Source organism: Diabrotica virgifera, chromosome 2 (assembly GCF_917563875.1).
Source record: "Diabrotica virgifera virgifera chromosome 2, PGI_DIABVI_V3a".
Classification (NCBI taxonomy): domain Eukaryota; kingdom Metazoa; phylum Arthropoda; class Insecta; order Coleoptera; family Chrysomelidae; genus Diabrotica; species Diabrotica virgifera.
In genome coordinates, this window is record NC_065444.1 from 159,430,110 (window position 1) to 159,448,723 (window position 18,614).

An 18,614-nucleotide genomic window follows, 5' to 3' on the forward strand; every position below is an offset into this window, starting at 1 on the left:
AATCAATCAATATCTGTCGAATTTTAAACGATTTGCGGAAAGATAGTATGTTTACCTCGTAGGAAAAGCCACATTTCTGGACTCTGTGTTGCTAAGTCTCGGCTTGCGCCTCGACTTAGCAATCTTCACAGTCGTCCAGGAATGTTAAGCTTTTCCTACCCGGTAAACAATGTACTATTACTTTATTTTTTAAATTGGAAAATGACAACAAAAATGTAAACGTTTCTCTACTAGAATTAATCTGAATCCGAATAGGAGAATTTGAACTAATCTCAATCCGAATCGGACAATATTGATGGCTCTGGATCAACATCTTTCCACTCTCTGATGGTATTGACTGATACCCAAGCATGGAATGTAGAGGGAGTTGTTCCTGTCTACACAATTTTAGAAGATCCTGCTTTTTAAGTTAAGAAATAGGAATTTCTTTGGAGTAAAATAGTAGTTGAATTTCTTTTATAAAATTTATAACTCGTTTAGTACGTCCAATTACATTGAACATAAGAAAGTCTGGATCACTATGTATAGTTGTACTTAAATAAAATGTATTGCGGTTTGTCTTCTTCATATCACATACATATAATTTTTAGCCAATTAACACGATTTCAGTTTTCGTCAATGGTTCTATTTTTAAGAGTACATTAGCAGCTAATTCCTCTACTTTATATGGATCAGTTTTTTCGTTTCAGCCTGTCTAAAAATGTGTAACTAATCATGCATAGTGTATACTGGAACATTATTTTTAGCATTTTCTATGGCACTGTTCATGTAATCTACTTCCATGTAAGAATGCCCAGATACTAAAAAAATATGCTGCACAATATTTAAATTGCTGTTTTATACGATAAAATGAAAGATGAAATTAATATCTATTTTCCAACACGTGATCGTTCAACAAATAAACATACAACGTATAGATAAAACTAAAACATAGAACAGTGACCAAGTCATAATATCCAATTGTCGCAGTTCAATCTTGACATGAATAAAATATGAATCATATTTCATGCAAAAGTGACCAAGTCAACATGTTCATTTCTTCCAGTCTGTTGATACGCATACCCAGACATAGACATTTGTATGTAATGTGTGTTGTGGCATCAAACCTTATAATTTTGCCTTGGGTATTTTTTCAGGTATTCGGTTAGTGCTTTGGAGTGACTTGGTCACATAAACTAAAAATCGATAAAAATTGACTTGGTCAGTTTTTGCAGTATACCCACGATATACATATTTAATTCCGGTGACTATTACATTTAATTAAGCACTCATTAACGAATATTTTCATGTGTAGTCTATCTAATTTTACTTTCACATTTAGGCAGCAGCCATTTTTGTTTTGAAAAATGTCTGAGTTGGACAAAACGGGACACTTGTAAGTTGGATAAAACGGGATTATTATTATTATGTTCAGTTTTATCCACCTATTTATTTGTTTGTCTATTAATTTTTTATATAGCGATATGAAGCATGTTCTCATATCGCAGAAAAGAACAACATATTTTTATATGACTTTTGTTGTGATATACGTACCTAGTCCTAAATAAAAGGTCTTATTTCCCATTTTGTAATAAAACATAAAAAATGCCTATTTTTAAGTTTCTGACTGCGGAAGATATTGTTCTTTCAAGAGTAAATTTTGCTGTGCAGGTTTATGTCTACTTAATAATTATTATATATTTTTAGATAATTTTCCAGTCATTAAAAATAGCTAACAATATGTTTTTTCTGTGTATAAATAACTGTTATCCCTATAAAAAATAATAATATGATAATACCTATCTTTAACCCATTTTGCACAATTTTAAATTTTTTATCCTTTGGTTTCTTAATTAACCAAACAATAACACTTTTATTAAGTATACATACCTAGCTTGTATTATATTGTTGTATAATATTTTTGTTTTTAGGCACTAGTCAAAGTTTGGCAGAATTTGAAAAACGCTCAGGTAAGATAGTTTATAGTAAGAAAATATAAAATTTTATATATTTTGATATAGTTATATATTTTAATTTTTAGATTGTTAAAATAATTTATTTTTCGTTTTTTTAGCTTTAAAAAGAGTAGTAAGGAGTACGTTTGGACAGATTACTACTGGCTATACTGACCAGATGAAAACATTAATAATAGCCAATTGTGTTGAAAATGGATTTGTAGGTATTGAAGACGATTTACGGGTAAGTTAACAACGTAATATTTTATAAAAAAAATTTATGAAAATTTTTCGTAAAAGGTATAAAAATTTTATTAAAAACCCTTTAAGGGTAAATCACAGAACGTTTTCGATTGTTTTATAAGATCATCATCAGTGCTAAAAGTACAGTTTAGTTGCAAGCTGTGCCACTACAGAAAGCCCAGTGTGAAAACCCTTTAATTAATAATATCTGATATATAATATCTAATACATAATTATATAATTATATCTCAATCACATATTTGTTTAACATTCCATAAGATATAATTTTTTAATCTCTTTTAACGTAAAGTAATATTTATTATAAAAATAATTATTTAAAGAAACGCATGTATAGAGCACTATCCGTGGATATTTACGTATACATTTAGATATAGGTATACAGTGAGAACGTTTGGGTTGGAATAAATTCATTTTATCGAGAATGGGCGCTTTTGGATATAAATTCCGAAAAGGTCTATTTTACTAGTAACGTATATCATTACCGTCTATGTATATCATACTAGTGGCGTCATCAATTTAGGCGTGATGACGTAATCGATGATTTTTTTTAAATCAGAAAGGAGTCCTGTGATAGCTCATTTTACTAGACTATAATTACTTGTTTTTATGTAGGAATGGTTCTTGTGGCACTTGCATTATAAAAACCGCTTAATTTTTTGCGTTTGCAGCGTTTTTATTTGCATTGGCCACTACAATTGCAGTGCCGGAATCCTTGACTGCCTAATTTCGAGTCTTTACAAACGCATTCACTGAGACTTATCTCACTATCAGGCGTATCATTGACTAAAATAAGTGTTTCCTTGCAGGTGGTAAATTCGTTTCTTTCATGAAGTTGGTTTAAAATGCCATGCTTATTGCCAAGCTTGTATAGCTTTTAATCTATAACAGAAATAATAATGGCAATAATGTTTCGGCTATCGGCTTTAGCTCTATCAACTTCTGGAATTCGCACTCTGCCACTTTGATCTACTTTTTCAACAGAGAACCTATCATTAGAACGCTTTAGCATTCTGTCAGATTCTTTTTCAAGTGACTGTTTAGCAAGATCCTGAGTCTCCTGAATTATCTTTTGAAGTTTTGTCAATTGCAGTGCCATCTTCTTCGTCTCCCTCATCTTCTTTAATAACAATACTGGTATTGCCAATGCCAATACTGGCATTGTCTTCCTCATTGACAGTAATTATCGCACAGGCAATATATTCGATTGGGCTGTTAGTGTTACCTGTATATTCAATATTCGCTAACTGTGAATCCTCGGTTGTACTGTTGAGTTCCATATCACCACGGTGCTTTGCTCCATCATCAGCGTCATCAGAATGATCTGCTATTATCGCTTCTAAATCTTCTTCTGATTTCGGATAAAGTACCAGGAGGTAAGGATGTTTTTAATCCTACTTTAGCCTTATGTTTTAATACACTATAAAATAGTGTATTACCACTGGCGAAGCGTCCATGTAACCACTGTTACCATTGGTAACAGTTAAAAATCTTGCAAATAAATATTTTATGACTACTATAAAATAATTCCATTTATATTTTTACCAACAGAAATATTTGTTAATACGTATACCAAATTCAGTAAATAGCCAATTAGACGCACGAAAATATTGGCGAGATTACATGTGAATACATTTGAATTCGTTGCAGGGTTGCACGTTATTATATTCCGTTACCACTTCTAGTTCTGGTAACGAAAGATGATTCTCGCTATCGGTCGAGACTGAAAATTTTGAAGGAATGACGGCTCCAGAGACGCCACGGGCACGCTGTGTATATCAGTGTTGTCACCATTTTACAATATGGTAACGTTAGTTTAGCAGCTACTCGTGCATTTGAATTTGAACATGGAAGAATGTTGCTGCGTAATCGATCAACTACTTGAAAAGTCATTATCCTTGTATATTTTTTTATATATAATTTTGAAGAAAAAAATGAAATTATTGAAAATAGAAGATTTAAAAGATATAAACACTAGTTTTCAAAATATGTTCTTTCCCTACTTGTTTATTTTTGATGTTAATTTTATTGTAGAATAACCTGTTTAGTTTGTTTATTATTTATTGTTATACCTATTACATGCATATAATACATGTATACATAATTACAAAATAGTATATTAAGTATGGAGAACGGTAAGGGTTTTATACCGATCGAAGACAATTGTTTTGTCAATTGTATTGTCTGAGATCGGTTACCCTTAACGTTCGACATGCTTATAACGTTTTTTGCACGATTGATACCATTATAAATTATAAAATTAAACATTTTCGTCATATTGACTAGTTTCATTCATTTTAGCAAGATAGATACTTTGGTTGTTAGGTAGTAACTAGGGTGCATAACAACAATGGAGAATTGAGTTTTTATTTAGTTGTCAATAATTTTAAGTGCAATTTTGATTATTATAAATTAAAATATGAGCGAAAGTGAATTTGAAGAAATTGAACGGGCTTGGGAAGAAGGGTGTTCCGCAATTATTCCCGAAAAATCCAAAATCCGTTATCAAAATACCTACCAAAGTTTTAAAAAATGGTGCGAAGGCAAGAATTTAAGAATCGAAGAAAAGACTCTATTGGCATATTTCGTTCAAAGACATATGCAGTTGAAAGCTCCTGGAAGCCTCTGGGCAGAATATTCAGTGATTAAATCCACCGTTTTTCTTTATGATGGCATTGATATTTCCAAGTTTTCAACTTTGATCGGGTATTTGAAGAGAAAAAATGTTGGATACTACTAATGTGTGCGATTCTGCAGGAGTTTCTGTTAGAAGTGAAACCACAGCCCAAACAAGTGGGATTTCATTAAATAATTTAACAAATTGTACCATAAGTTTCAATATTAATAAATAATTCGTTAGTTTTCTTTATTCTTTCAAAAAATAAATTAAAATTAAGAGATTTTTTAACTCGACGGTAAGTGAATTACTTACCGTCGAGTTGGAGTACTTACCGTCGAGTTGCTAGTAAATGTCACCTACTGACGTAAAATCTGTCACGGTAAACAGTCAAAAATGATCAATCGTGCAAAAACTTATATTTGGGAGGTTCAAAATAATTGTTATCTACTTTTTGTGTCATATTATGTATAAGTTTTTAGTTTGTGAAAACTGTCATTATAGACAGCAGTGCGTGAAGGGTTTAAAGTGTGCGTAAAGTAATAATGTATTTTAAATGGGATTTACTTTTTCGCACACTTTCAATGGGTTTTTTGGCACACTTTCATATAATCAAGTATCCTTAACTTTCGCGTTGTCATAATTATGACAATATGAGCAATGACTTACAATAGGGTAGCCGAACGTCCCGAAAAAACGATAGTTTCCCGTTTTTAACGATTTGTCCCGGTGTCCCGAAAAAGTCTCTCGGGACGCCTAAATGTCTCGTATTTTTTCTTCAATTTCAATTGTTTCTTCAATTTCGGCATTTGTTTTCATTATTATTTCTCCCTCTCTTATTACATTGTGGTCCAGTATTGTTCTCATTATTGTTTGTTCAAATTTCGGAATGCTATGTTCCTCTTTCTTATTAATCGTCGTTGTTTCCATCCCATATGTATCAACAGGTCTTATTAAGGTATTATATTATTTCATATTATACTTGTCTTGTTTCTCAACAGATTTCTAATCATTCCATATGTTTCCTGCTTTTCAGAATTATTTCCTCTGTTCTCTCTTTTCCGGTTTTCCATATTGTTACTCCCAAGTGGCTAAAGGTGGATACAAGTTTGTCCTCGTTATGATTACTTTCAATATCAGATTAAATAATAGTGTCGGGGAGACAGAGTCACCTTATTTCACTCATTTATTTACATTTATCTCCTTAGAAGTTGTTCGTTGAAACTGATCCTTGCTTTGGTGTTCTTTAGGCTTACTGTTAGCATAATTTGTCTTAATATTTCTGGGATTCCAACATTCTCTATCTCCTCCATCATTTTCGTCCGATTGATTATATCAAAAGCGCTTTTAAAATCTATGAATATTCGGGGAATTTCTGTGTTGTATTCTCTAGATTTTTGAATTATTTGTTTCACTGTATGTGTGAAATTGTGAAATTAATCATCGACCTCCTTGGTCTGAATCCATTCTGGTATTCTCCTAATATTCGTTCAGCGCATTATTTAAGTCTCATGTTTAGTATGTTTGCTAGAATGTTATATGTGGTGTTCAATAAAGTTATTGCTCTTTAATTCTGGCACTCCTCCCGATCTCCTTTTTTTTTTTCATATATTATAGGTACCATAATACCTGTTCCAATCGTCTGGTAGTCAGTTTTGTCCATAATTTGTTGTATTAGTTGGTTTATTTCTTTATGTAATTCTCTTCCTCCGTATTTTTTTAATTCCACTACTTTTTCATCTTCTCCTGCTGCTTTTCCGTTTCCTAGGTTTTTCATATTTGTTTTTGTACTTCTTCTGCTGTGAAAATTTCGACTTCGTCGTTATCTTCTACGGTTTTATTTCTTCATCGCAGTGTGTTTCCTTCTTCATAGTGAATAGCATTTTTTCTTAATATTCTTCCCATATTTTGCTGATCTGTTTCTCTTCAAATACGGTTTCTCCTTTCTGGTTTTTTAGTCCTCTTGTTTTGCTTGATTTAATGCTGGGCTTATTTTTTGTTGCTCTGACTTTTTTGTAAAATTGCTTTATTTACTGTTCAGTTAACAACTGTTTTGTTCTGATGGATTGTTAATCCATGATATTCTGGCTGAGTTTTTACTTTGTTTCGCAGTCTTGATCGTACGTAAATTACATATTCAAAGGTAAATTGAAAAGGATTTGTAGGTCCCAAATTAGCTAAAAGACCATGTTTCATCCTGCCTATTTGGATATCGCCCCAAACCCTCCTTGGCAGTGGCGTACCCGGAGAGGGGACTTGGGGGTTAAACCCCCTTTCCCCCAGGGCATATGAAAAATATATAAAAAAAGTAGGAAAATGTAACTTGTCTTTCACAAACAAAACAAAAAAATACGCCAACCCCCCTCCCCAGAGAAAAATTCTACGCTACTGCTCCTTGGATGTGTCCCGTTTTTTCAAGTTTATGATCTGGTCACCCTAACTTACAACAAAATTTTTGACAGTTTTGAGGTTTGAAAGTAGTTAGGATTTTTAAATGTCAAAGTTCTAAAAATTGTAGAATAGAAATGAATTCCAGTGACGAAGAGTTACAGTTTTTTATTTGTTTATCGTAGATAAAATATTGTATGAAACTGTGCGTGAAGTACTTTTTGCGAACTTACGCGAAGTATAGCACTCGCTCCGTTGTCGCTCGTGCTCTAAATATCGCGTGCGCTCGTAAAAAACATACTTCACGAACTGTTTCATAAATAACTATTTTTCAATAAGATTTTTTTACATCTAGTTTTGGTAACACTTTAGAAAAAGTCACGCTTCGCCACTGTGTATTAATACAGTGAATTCTGGCATATTTATTACTTTTACCTAGCTCTTTGGTTTGTATTAATAGTAGCCGGCAATTATTAATAATTTCCAATTAATCATACTTACCGTAACATATACAAGAATAAAAAACCTTTAAACGCCGTAAAAATGAGTGGCGCATACAATATTCCAGCTACAAAAGAGCTGATATGAATCTTACGTGGCGCAAAAATGTATTTTTATTTTGATGCAAAACAAAATTCTAGTTTTATTTTAAAAGATTTTTCCATAATATTTGCTAAATTTGAAGTAAACGCGCCACAAAAGAGTAACTTTGTGTGCGTTCGGACGACCATAGCGGCTGGCTGTCAGCAGAAATCGGCTGAGTGGTTGTATCCAGCCGTGATAGGGAAAGCTTAGTAAATCTCTCAGCAGCTGACTTCCAGCGGTGACGTCTGATAGCTACTGCTGGCTCAGCTATCCAGCCGCTGTGGTCGTCCGAACGCACCCTTTGATACAGTTTGAATTTTGAATCGCGCCACGTAATATTCATATCAGATCTTTTGTAGCTGGAATATTGTATGCGCCACCCATTTTTACGGCGTTTAGCGGTTTTTTTATTCTTGTATCAGGAGTTTTTCAAAGTTATTTATAAATTAAATGTATGAAGTTGAATGCAATATTTCTCGACTACACGTTAACTTTTATAAATGGTCGCCTTTGTCGCATTACCTCCCAAATGATCTAGTGTCCATCGAATGTACACTAAATTTTTTTTGTATTCGAAATATATTGAAAAAAATATTGGAATGGCCGGTAAATAAACTCGGATTGCCCGTTGCCAGATCAAATTTAGCGTCGTAACCACTGCAACTACATAAACGGAATAATCGGTCATTGGATTATACTTTTGTAGCTTAATAACTTTTAAACGGCTTAACCAATTTTTATCCCTAAACATGAGTTTGAAACATATTGACAAGTAACATCTGATGCATCGAGGGTCAAGTAAGATAACTGAAGCTATTACAGAAATTATTGAGCTTGAAAAACCGTTTTTCCCATAGATAATAGATTTGATCATACTTATGAAGCCTATAACTTAAAAATTAGAATTTTCCCGAATATGAGGTATACACCGTTAGATTTGTATGGAGTCCTTCTACAAATGCTCAGTTATTGGCCCAATTCGTAGGTTGAAATTTTGAGTAATTGTCGAAAAACCAAAATTTTCAAAGTTTAGTTTTTCAGTTTTTCGGCTACACTGAGCCGAGTATATGTCTGATCCTGATGGCTTATACACCATTTGAAAGCTTAACTCAACACTATTGATTTGGTGTATTTGAGGTTTTCCTGTCTCTTCTTGAACCGAAGATATATACCCAAAAAATATGCCGTTTTGTACCTACCAAGTTCTATAGCTGGCTTATGGGTGGTCAAAAGTCACAAACTACACCGGTTCTGAATCGGCCCTGACCCCCTCTTCAAACACAGAAAAAAAATTCAGATCGGTTTAACTTTTCCACACACATACATACATACATACAAGGTACATAGGTACATTGTACATAGGTACATACATATCCACAAACATTTTCCCTTTTTTAAATAGAAATTGAGTCATATTTCTGAGCTCGGTAACTTTTGAATGGTATAACCAACTTTCAAAATTAGATATGCGTTGGAAAGGTAATGACCAGTACTATTAGAGGCCGCAAAGGTCGACTTAAACTTTCGAAATTTTTGGGAGTTTTGGGGACGAGAACGAAAAACAGACCCTAAATAAGAAGGGCCGTAAAATCCACACCCTTGGACCAAAATGGATGGTTAATATATGAATGCGTGAGTCTTTTCCTGAACTTTAAGATGGGAGTTGGCCCAATTTTCAATTCAGTCAGATTTAGAAAATCGAAAATTTCGTGTATTTAATACAGTGTCGCGTGTAGGGGGGTGTAGGTGTGCGCCACTGGCGAGAACTGCCGTTCTCTGGTAATAAGTTTTTAACGTACACCATACAAAAAAACACCGCTAACCTACATTATTATGCTTCCAATTGGATTTTTCCATTTTTTTTTAATTTATTGGTTTTTAAATGTAACTTTTTTATTTTTTATATTAGACAGTTTGTTAAAAAAATTTTTTGTCGGAATTTATAAGATATATAAGTCTATTAATATTAAATCCTTTTAAAATCCTCAGTCGCAAAAAGAGGTGACTTTAAAAGGGTTGGTAAAGGTGGTTTTTGCATGTTATTACAAGTTCTAATTGTCTGTAGCTCACTCAATTCTTGTTGTAGAATAAATTTTCGTAAACTAATTTCTTAAGAATTAACCAGACTACATTTTCATATCTGAACATTTTTTCGCATCTCTGATGCTAATCTTTCTATTCTAAAGAAAAGGGCATGTTTTATCAAACTACAAATTGTTTTAAGCAGGTTAAACTTCTGTAATGTATTAAAAATATATAAATAAAAAATACGGAATAAGGTCGATGACTAATTTTAATTAGGGTGGTAATTAGGGGGTTGTTTCCGATAACTTTTTGACTGAATAAATAGGGACTGGCATTTTTTTCATTATAAGTCGCTTAATTTTTAAGATACATACTTTATTTTTTATTTTTGAAGATAGATCTTTTTAAACATTTAAAATTAGTTTCTATAAGTTATCCTCGAAAAATGCATAGTTTTTCCGTCTTTTGACTTTGAAACTACATAATATGTTTATAATATAATTTATATTATAATTATAAACATAATATAATTTATATTATAATATTTAGTATTTGATGAAGAAAAGCTAACATAATATAATAAAGTACAGCTCGATTACTATTGGTCTTAAAGAAAATAAAAAAAAACACTTTATTTCTTTTTTAAAAGGTATACATTCGTTAAGTAAAGTTGTTTTGATAAAGCAAAAACTTTTTGAGTTATTGGCAGAAAACTGATTAATAACATTGATTTTTTCGATATGAAAATAACACTTTCTCTAACCAATAAATCGAAAACTATTAATTTTATCAAAAAAATGAATAAAACATTTTTTGCTTACAATTAATGTTTTTACCAACATTTGCGGTCAAAATATAATAAAAAATTTCCACCTCCAAGATGAGGTGGTAACCACCCCATCGTAAAAGCGTCTTTCGGCGTCATATAGATTTTGATCCTTGGACTTTCCACTACTTATTGTCAAATTTTCAAGCAAATCGATCCATTCTGTAAAAATTGCGAAGGGAAAAGTTTCAGTTCCTGGACTAATTAAACGTTTGGAGCTCTATAACTTTTGAACGGCTTAACTGATTTTGATGAATAAACATGAGTTTGAAACGTATTGACAAGTAGTCTGATGCATCCAAGATTAAGTATGATAACTGAACGTATTACAGGAATTATTGAGCTTGAAAAACCGTTTTTCCCATAAGAAATAGCTTAAATCATATTTATGAAGCCTATAACTTAAAAATTAGAATTTTCCCAGATATGAGGTATACACCATTAGATGCGTCTACAAACCTTCTACAAACGCTCAGTTATTAGCGCAATTCGTAAGTTGAAATTTTGAGTAATTGCCGAAAAACCAAAATTTTCAAAGTTTAATTTTTTAGTTTTTCGGCTATGGTGAGCAGTGTATATGTCTCAGCTTGATAGATTAGGCACCGTTTGAAAGATTAACTCAACCCTATTGATATGGTTTATTTGCGGTTTTCCTGTCTCTCCTTGAACCTAAGATATATACGCCCAAAAAATATGCTATTTTGTATCTACCTCTCCCTCTAGCTGGCTTACGGGTAGTCAGAAGTCAAAAATTACTCCGATTCTGAATCGGCCCTCACACCCTCTTGAAACACAGAAAAAAAATGCAGATCGGTGTAACTTTTCCACACACATACAAACATACATACATACAAACATATCCACAAACATTTTCCCCTTTTTAAATAAAAATTGAGTCATATTTCTGAGCTCGGTAACTTTTGAATGGTATAACCAATTTTCAAAATTAGACATCCGTTGGAAAGTTAATGATCAGTACTATCAGAAGCCGTAAAGGTCGGACTTAAATTTTTGAAAATTTTGGGAGTTTTGGGGACGAGAACGAAAAACAGACCCTAAATGGGAAGGGCCGTAAAATCCACACCCTTGGACTAAAATGAAGAGTTGACATATGGATGGGTGAGTTTTTCCTAAACTTTAAGATGGGATTTGGTCCAATTTTCAATTCAGTCAGATTTAGAAAATCGAAAATTTCGTGTATATATAGTGTCGCTTGTAGGTGTATTGTTGTTGGGGTTGTGCGCCACTGACGAGAACTGCCGTTCTCTGGTAATAATGTTAGACCCAAATCTAATACCTCTTTATTTGATGGCTTCTAGATAATATCTGCAGATTATTAGACAACTAAGTTAAGTAGGTAGATACTTACTCGTTAGATCATTGATTATTATCCTTTATAAGTATGCTATACTCTTGTTCCTGCTAAAACTTTAGAAAAAATCTTCGTCTATTCACTATGCTTCACTTAAACCAATAAATCAGCTGAAGTCGTAAAATAGAAAATATAGTTATTGCGTAGACTCTTATCAATATGAACAATACATCAAAATAACAATACAAGTCTTAATTCATTACCTTTTGTGCTATTCATTCATCATCATCATTCTCTTTGCCTTATCCCTATGCAGGATCGGCTTCCATAATTGCATTTCTCCATACAATTTTACCTTGGGTCATATCAGTGTTAATACCCTTTACCAACATGTCCTGCCTTATCGTCTCCCGCAGGTCTTCTTTGGTCTCCTACTCTCCTACTCTCCTACTCTCCTACTCCTTCCAGGAATCTGCACTTCAGCTATGCTTCCTATTGGGTGTTTAACATCTCGACGTTGAACATGACCGAACCATCTTAACCTATGCTCTCTCATTTTGGCATCAATCGGTGCCACACCTAGACTTCCCCTAATATACTTATTTCTCATTTTATCCTTTTTTGTCACTCCACTCATCCATCTAAGCATTCTCATTTCCGCCACATGAATTTTTTGTTCCTCTTTCTTTTTCATGCCTAACATTCAGTTCCGTACATCATAGCCGGTCTTATGGATGTTTTTTAGAATTTTCTTTTCAGCTTCATTAAAATTTTGCTGTCACATAACATACCACTCGCTTCCTTGCATTTCATCTATCTAGTTCTAATAATTCTACCACATGCATCTCCATCTATTTCTTCATTACTCTGTAATACCGATCCTAGGTACTTAAAACTATTGCTTTTCACAATCATTTCACCAACCAAAGATACCATTTTATTTCTAGTAACTCCATCTTTAAATGAACATTCCAAATACTCTGTTTTTGTCCTACTAAGCTTTAAACCTTTTTCCTCCAGAGCTTGGCTCAACTGTTCCAGTTTTTGTTCTAAGTCTCTTTCGCTATTTTCTATTAACACTACATCATCAGCATACATTAAGCACCACGAAATGTTACCCTGTAGTTTCGCTGTTATCTGGTCGAAAACTAATGAGAATAAATAAGGACTAAGCACCGAGCCTTGGTGCAATCCTACTTTCACCTGAAATTTATCAGTCTCTCCCACACCTGTTCTAACACTAGTCGTTACTCCCTCATACATATCTCTCACAATCTTTACATATTCGCCAGGGACTCTTTTCTTATTGAGTGTCCATCACAGAATCTCTCGAGGAACTCCATCATATGCTTTCTCAAGATCAATGAATACCATAATATGAGCGTTTGTGTCTTTACTCCTGTATTTTTCCATCAGTTGCCTTATAATGAAAATTGCATCTGTTGTTGATCTGCCCTGCCTAAAGCCAAATTGATTATCGGATATGCTTTTTCTCATGAGGATCTTTCAGTGCGTCACAGTTTTTCGATTTCTTTCTAACGCATTTAATTGTCTGTGACAGAAAAAAACGCACGTCGGTGATTACATTTCGTCGGTGACATTTATAACATTTATTCTAGTTGTCAATAGATGGCGCTATAATCGAAAAAATATTTACTAATTACTTAATAATATATCTACGAATAAAATCTGTACAATTTATAAGACTATACAAGTCAACGAAAATACCATTTTATAAATGCAATAAACACAATTGATTTGTTTTTATGCCAAATTGCAAATAAAATGTGACAACTGTCAGATTTAACTAAAATGTCATGTTAGAATAAATGTCATAAATGTGTATTATCACGGACTTACCTTTTTTTCTATCATTTGTGACGCACTGAAAAATGCTCATGAAAAGAAGCATATTTCGGTTTCTTCACGGATCCGTCTATCAATTATTACTCTCTTCCATATTTTCATGGTGTGGCTAAGTAGTTTTGCACCTTTTGCACCTTTTGGACCTTTTGCACTATTAATTATTTAGGTATACAGTGCGCTGGAATAAGTGTTACCCCCCCCCTATTAACTTATTTGTTTTTAGCAGATAAGCAAAACGCTCGGGCAGGTTGATTTTTAAAATAATCATAGTATTATAATCAATGTTTCGAATTCTACGCAATCCCTCTTCAGGTAACCGGTATACCTTTGATTTTTTTTTAAATGGAAAAGTACATCATGTGATACGTCATTTAAAAGCTTTTGAAATACTGATTACAAAAATTTATAATATTTTAATCCTTCTTGATAAGAGCGTAGGCGCAAAATTTCGGTCGAATTCCTTTTAAATGCATTCATTTTCTTCGAATCCTGAGAAAAATAATAAATATTTTTGAAATATTTAAACGCAGAATGGAAGATTACCTTACTACCGAAAATCCCTTAGAATAAACAAAAAGTTTCTTTTGAATGATATATTTGAAATTAAAAATCGCTCACTCAATTGTCTCTTTTTTTCACCCCTTTAACTTATTAAAATAAACATTATATAAGTTCTCAGGGACTTTCTACTCTCGGTAATACTGTAAACTTTCATAATGCGTATAAATTTTTCAAAAATACTAACCTATTGATTTTCTCAGGATTCGAAAAAAATGAATGCATTTGAAAAGAAGTCGACCGAAATTTTGCGCCCACGCTCTTAAAAAACATTAAAGTATTATAAATTTGTGTAATTAGTATTTAAATAGCTATGAGGTGTCACATGATGTACTTTGCTATGTAAAAAAATCAAAGTTATGCCTGTCACCGGAAGAGGGATTGCAAAAGTTCAAAACGTTCGAGCGTTTTGCTTATGTTCTAAAAATAATTAAGTTAATAGGGGGTAACACTTATTCCAGTGCACTGTATAAGTATTTTTTTTTAGCAAACATTTGCAGACTTCGAAGTATGTGCTGCAAAGAGGAAATTGTACGTGGATACTAAGGAGAACTATCTAAAAAATTTTGAAGAGTGCAGCGTCGAACCCATTAAGAAAATCAAAAGTTGTCTGACAAAGGAACAAAGCTATTTTCCCGACTTTCTTTTAAATATGGTAAGAAAACAGGTTGAGCTGGGTTATAATGATCGTGACATAATAATAAGTAAGTAACTTTTTTTATAAAATACACTTAACGCTATGAATTTTCTGTCTAAATAAGTCTACAATTTCTTTATCAGAATTTAAACTAATTTAATTTAATGATAGTGTCAGGAAAGCAATTATTATATTGCACCAGGACAACTGCCCAATCAAAACTAAGGTGCATAATATAAAACGCCTTTTTGAAGCAGAAAACTTGAAAACTAAGAAAAGAAACAAGGAGGCTATTGAATAAAGGCTATGCACTGGGGAACAAGGAAACATTTTTTTATTTAACATTTAATATTTATTGTAATACGTCTCATTACAAACAAGAATATGTATAATTATTGTGCAATATGTAGAAGCAATATGTAGTCTAAAAGTAAAAGTAATTAGTCTAAAAGTAAAAATAAAAATAGAAATACGAAAAAAGTTTAAAAAAGATCACTGAATCTAACATTTTATTATTGTACCGCACTATGACACTACACTATGTTTCTCCAGATATGTACTAGAGGTCCAAAGGGTCAGGTCTCTTTAGTTTTCTTTCATGTGAGATATTGAGCAGGTGAGTGGAGAGCGGATTCGGATGGCAAGATAATCTGGTCTTATTTGTAGAGTTCACAGCAGATATATTGCTTCGCTAACAGTTGGTAGCTATAGATCGTGGTGTAATCTGTGGTTCGAAACATAACAAGGGGCATTGCAGTGGCGGCTGGTGGGGTAAAATTTTGGGAAGGCCAACCAGCAAATTACATATAGCTATGTATATTAATACGTAATATGCAAATATAAAATTATTTTTATGTAAAATAGTGTAGGAAACATAGGTTGAACCTCGCAAAATGGACACAAGTCCGGATTTATTTTTTTTTCTGGTTTATCAAGGGGTGCTCGTTATGAAACCAACTTTTTCTTAAAGAATTTCGCCCCGGAACCCCCCTTTTCATCCCTTTAAAGGGGGTAATTTGTGGTTTTTGCGAAACGTAGCCCTTCCTGTACGTTTTGCAAAAAATTTACTTAATAGTAAAATGAAGAGGACTGTATTTCCTACTATTTATTTCCCGACAGCATATGTCTATCACCTACCGTTTAGCGGGGGTGGCGCCCCAACGTTGACAAATTTTTAAAAAAGATGTTTTAGAAAATATTTTTCCCTAACTGTAATGAAAATTAAGAAGAAACCCTGCGGCAATTAATCACAACTAAGTGGGTGATTTTTTGATATAGGTTTCATTTAAAGGAAATTGCAAATTTTTTAATTACAGGGTGTTACATTTTAAAAAACCCCTTTTTATACCATTTGAACGGCCTATGCTAGAGTAAAAAAAACTTTCAGCGTACATCCATGTACTAGTGTTATTTGCAAATGTGTATAATTCACCCCCATATTTTCCCTCCCCGGAACCACCCAAAAAAAGGAGAATTATTAAAGAAAATAATAAAAAATTGATTTTGGGCCACCACTGTGGTTTTAGGGTACAAAGAAAATAAAATATGCATGAGTCATAATGTGTATGAGACAGTGCGTTCTTTTATTTTCCATAAGTATGTTATCCATAAAATGAATAGGTGACGAAAGAAAAAACAAAAACTGGAGGCGCCACTGTGCCGTAACGGTTGCTTATACGAAAAAAATGCATAGGACCTTATTTGTTGAGAAAATAGTGGTCTTTAATTCTGTATAAGTTTGTTTTAAAAAAATGCATAGGTAATGAGAAAATCGTCAAAACATGCTCTCCAAGGGATAGGGGTAGTTTCTGCAGCTTATTTTCAAGAATAGGGGTAGTTTCCGCAGGGATGTTGCAATAATCATATATATTTATGAAAAACCCTATTGATGGAGCATATGTCCATATGGGTCAAAAAGCAAAGAAAAAAAATGTTTTCAACCCCCGTTTATTTATTTTTTTTTTGGCTACAGGGGTTGCATTAAGAAATCGCTTTTGTTGTCCATGCATGGGTAATAAGAACGTGCACAAAATGATATATGAAGCATTTTAATAAATATCATGGTGTGCGAAGGATTCCAAGAAAGTCACTTTCTTTATTAATTCTCCTTTTTTTTGGGGTGCTCCGGAAAAAAATCGGGGTGCATTATAGAAATTTGTAAATAACACTATATATATAGACCGGTCACTCTAGTATAGAGTATAGGTCGCTCAGGTTCATGAGCTCTTTTAATCCATTTCATGCGGTGGATTGGTCCGCATAATTCCTCTTCATTATCCTTTATAGATTTTCGTGTTTTTTTGCTTTTTCTGTAATCTGTTTCCATTCTTTCCTATTCTGTATTTTTTCTCTCCAGCCTGTAATTTCCATATTGGATATATCCTCTCGCAGTTGGTCTTCCCATCTTATTTTCGGTCTTCCTCTAGGTCAGGTCTGTTTATTACTGGCGTCCAATTTGTTATCTGCCTAATTAGTGCATCTGCTTCTCTTCGTTGGATGTGGCCAAACCATTTTAGCCTTTGTGCTTTAATGAATCTCACTATATCGTCTCCTTCCATTAGGTTTCTTATTTCGTGATTCATCAGAATTCGTATTTCTCCTTGATCTGTTTTGATTGGGCCATGTATTCTTCTAATAATTTTTCTTTCTATTATTCTCAGTTTTTCTTCATCTTTTTTTGTAAGGCACATTGCTTCTGCTCCATAAGTGATGACTGGTCTAATTGCCGCTCTATATATCTTTGTCTTTGTTTTCTTGCTTAGGTTTTTATCTTTAAGTAACTTGTGGTATTTCCAGAATGCCCTATTCCCTGCTTTAACTCTTTCATTTATCTCTATGCTTCTTCTGTTTTGACCATCTACTATCACTCCTAAGTATTTAAAGCAGTCAACCCTTTGAAATACATTATCACTTATTCTTATCTCTTTTATTCTATTTAGTTGGTCTTGATTTCTCGTACTTATTAAGTATTTTGTTTGTTTCTGATTAATTATTAACCCCCTGATTTTTGCCTCTCTTGTCAATGTTAGCAGTGCATCTTCTAGACTTCTCTTGTCACGGGCTATCAACCCTAGGTCGTCTGCATACCCTATTATTTGTGTAGAATTTTGGATTATTGTCTTTTTTGTTAGCCCTGTGTTTCTAATTACTCCCTCCAAGGCTATATTAAAGAGCGTTGTCTATAGGCTGTCACCTTGTCTTACCCCGTGTTCTATGTTGATATTCTTCGTTTCACCATCCACTGTTTTGACCTTTGCTGTTGTGTCCATCATTGTCATTCTGGTCAATCTTATTAATTTTGCAGGTATATTCATATTTTTCATTTCTTTTAATAGGTAAATAACATTAGTACATGGATAATCGCTGAAAGTTGTTTTACTCTACATAGTATAGGCGGTTCAGATGGTATAAAAAGGTTTTTTTTTAAATGTCACACCCCGTAATTAAAAAATGGGCAATTCCCCTTAAATGAAACCTATACCAAAAAAATCAGCTACTTACTTGTGATTAATTTCCCTAGGGTTTCTTTTTAATTTTCATTACAGTTAGGTAAAAATATTTTTTTTAAAACATCTTTTTTAAAAATTTGTCAGCTTTGGGGCGCC

General features: G+C 33.0%; 1 protein-coding gene across 1 annotated transcript in view; it reads left to right on the plus strand.

Annotated features, from left to right (window-relative positions):
- Positions 1–18,614, plus strand: part of LOC114334643 (uncharacterized) — a 54,986-nt gene that overhangs the window by 21,359 nt on the left and 15,013 nt on the right. The window contains exons 2-4 of the mRNA XM_028284733.2: positions 1,911–1,949; positions 2,054–2,178; positions 14,860–15,076. Coding sequence (XP_028140534.1) covers positions 1,911–1,949; positions 2,054–2,178; positions 14,860–15,076 — 381 coding nt within the window. The remainder of the gene's footprint in view (positions 1–1,910; positions 1,950–2,053; positions 2,179–14,859; positions 15,077–18,614) is intronic.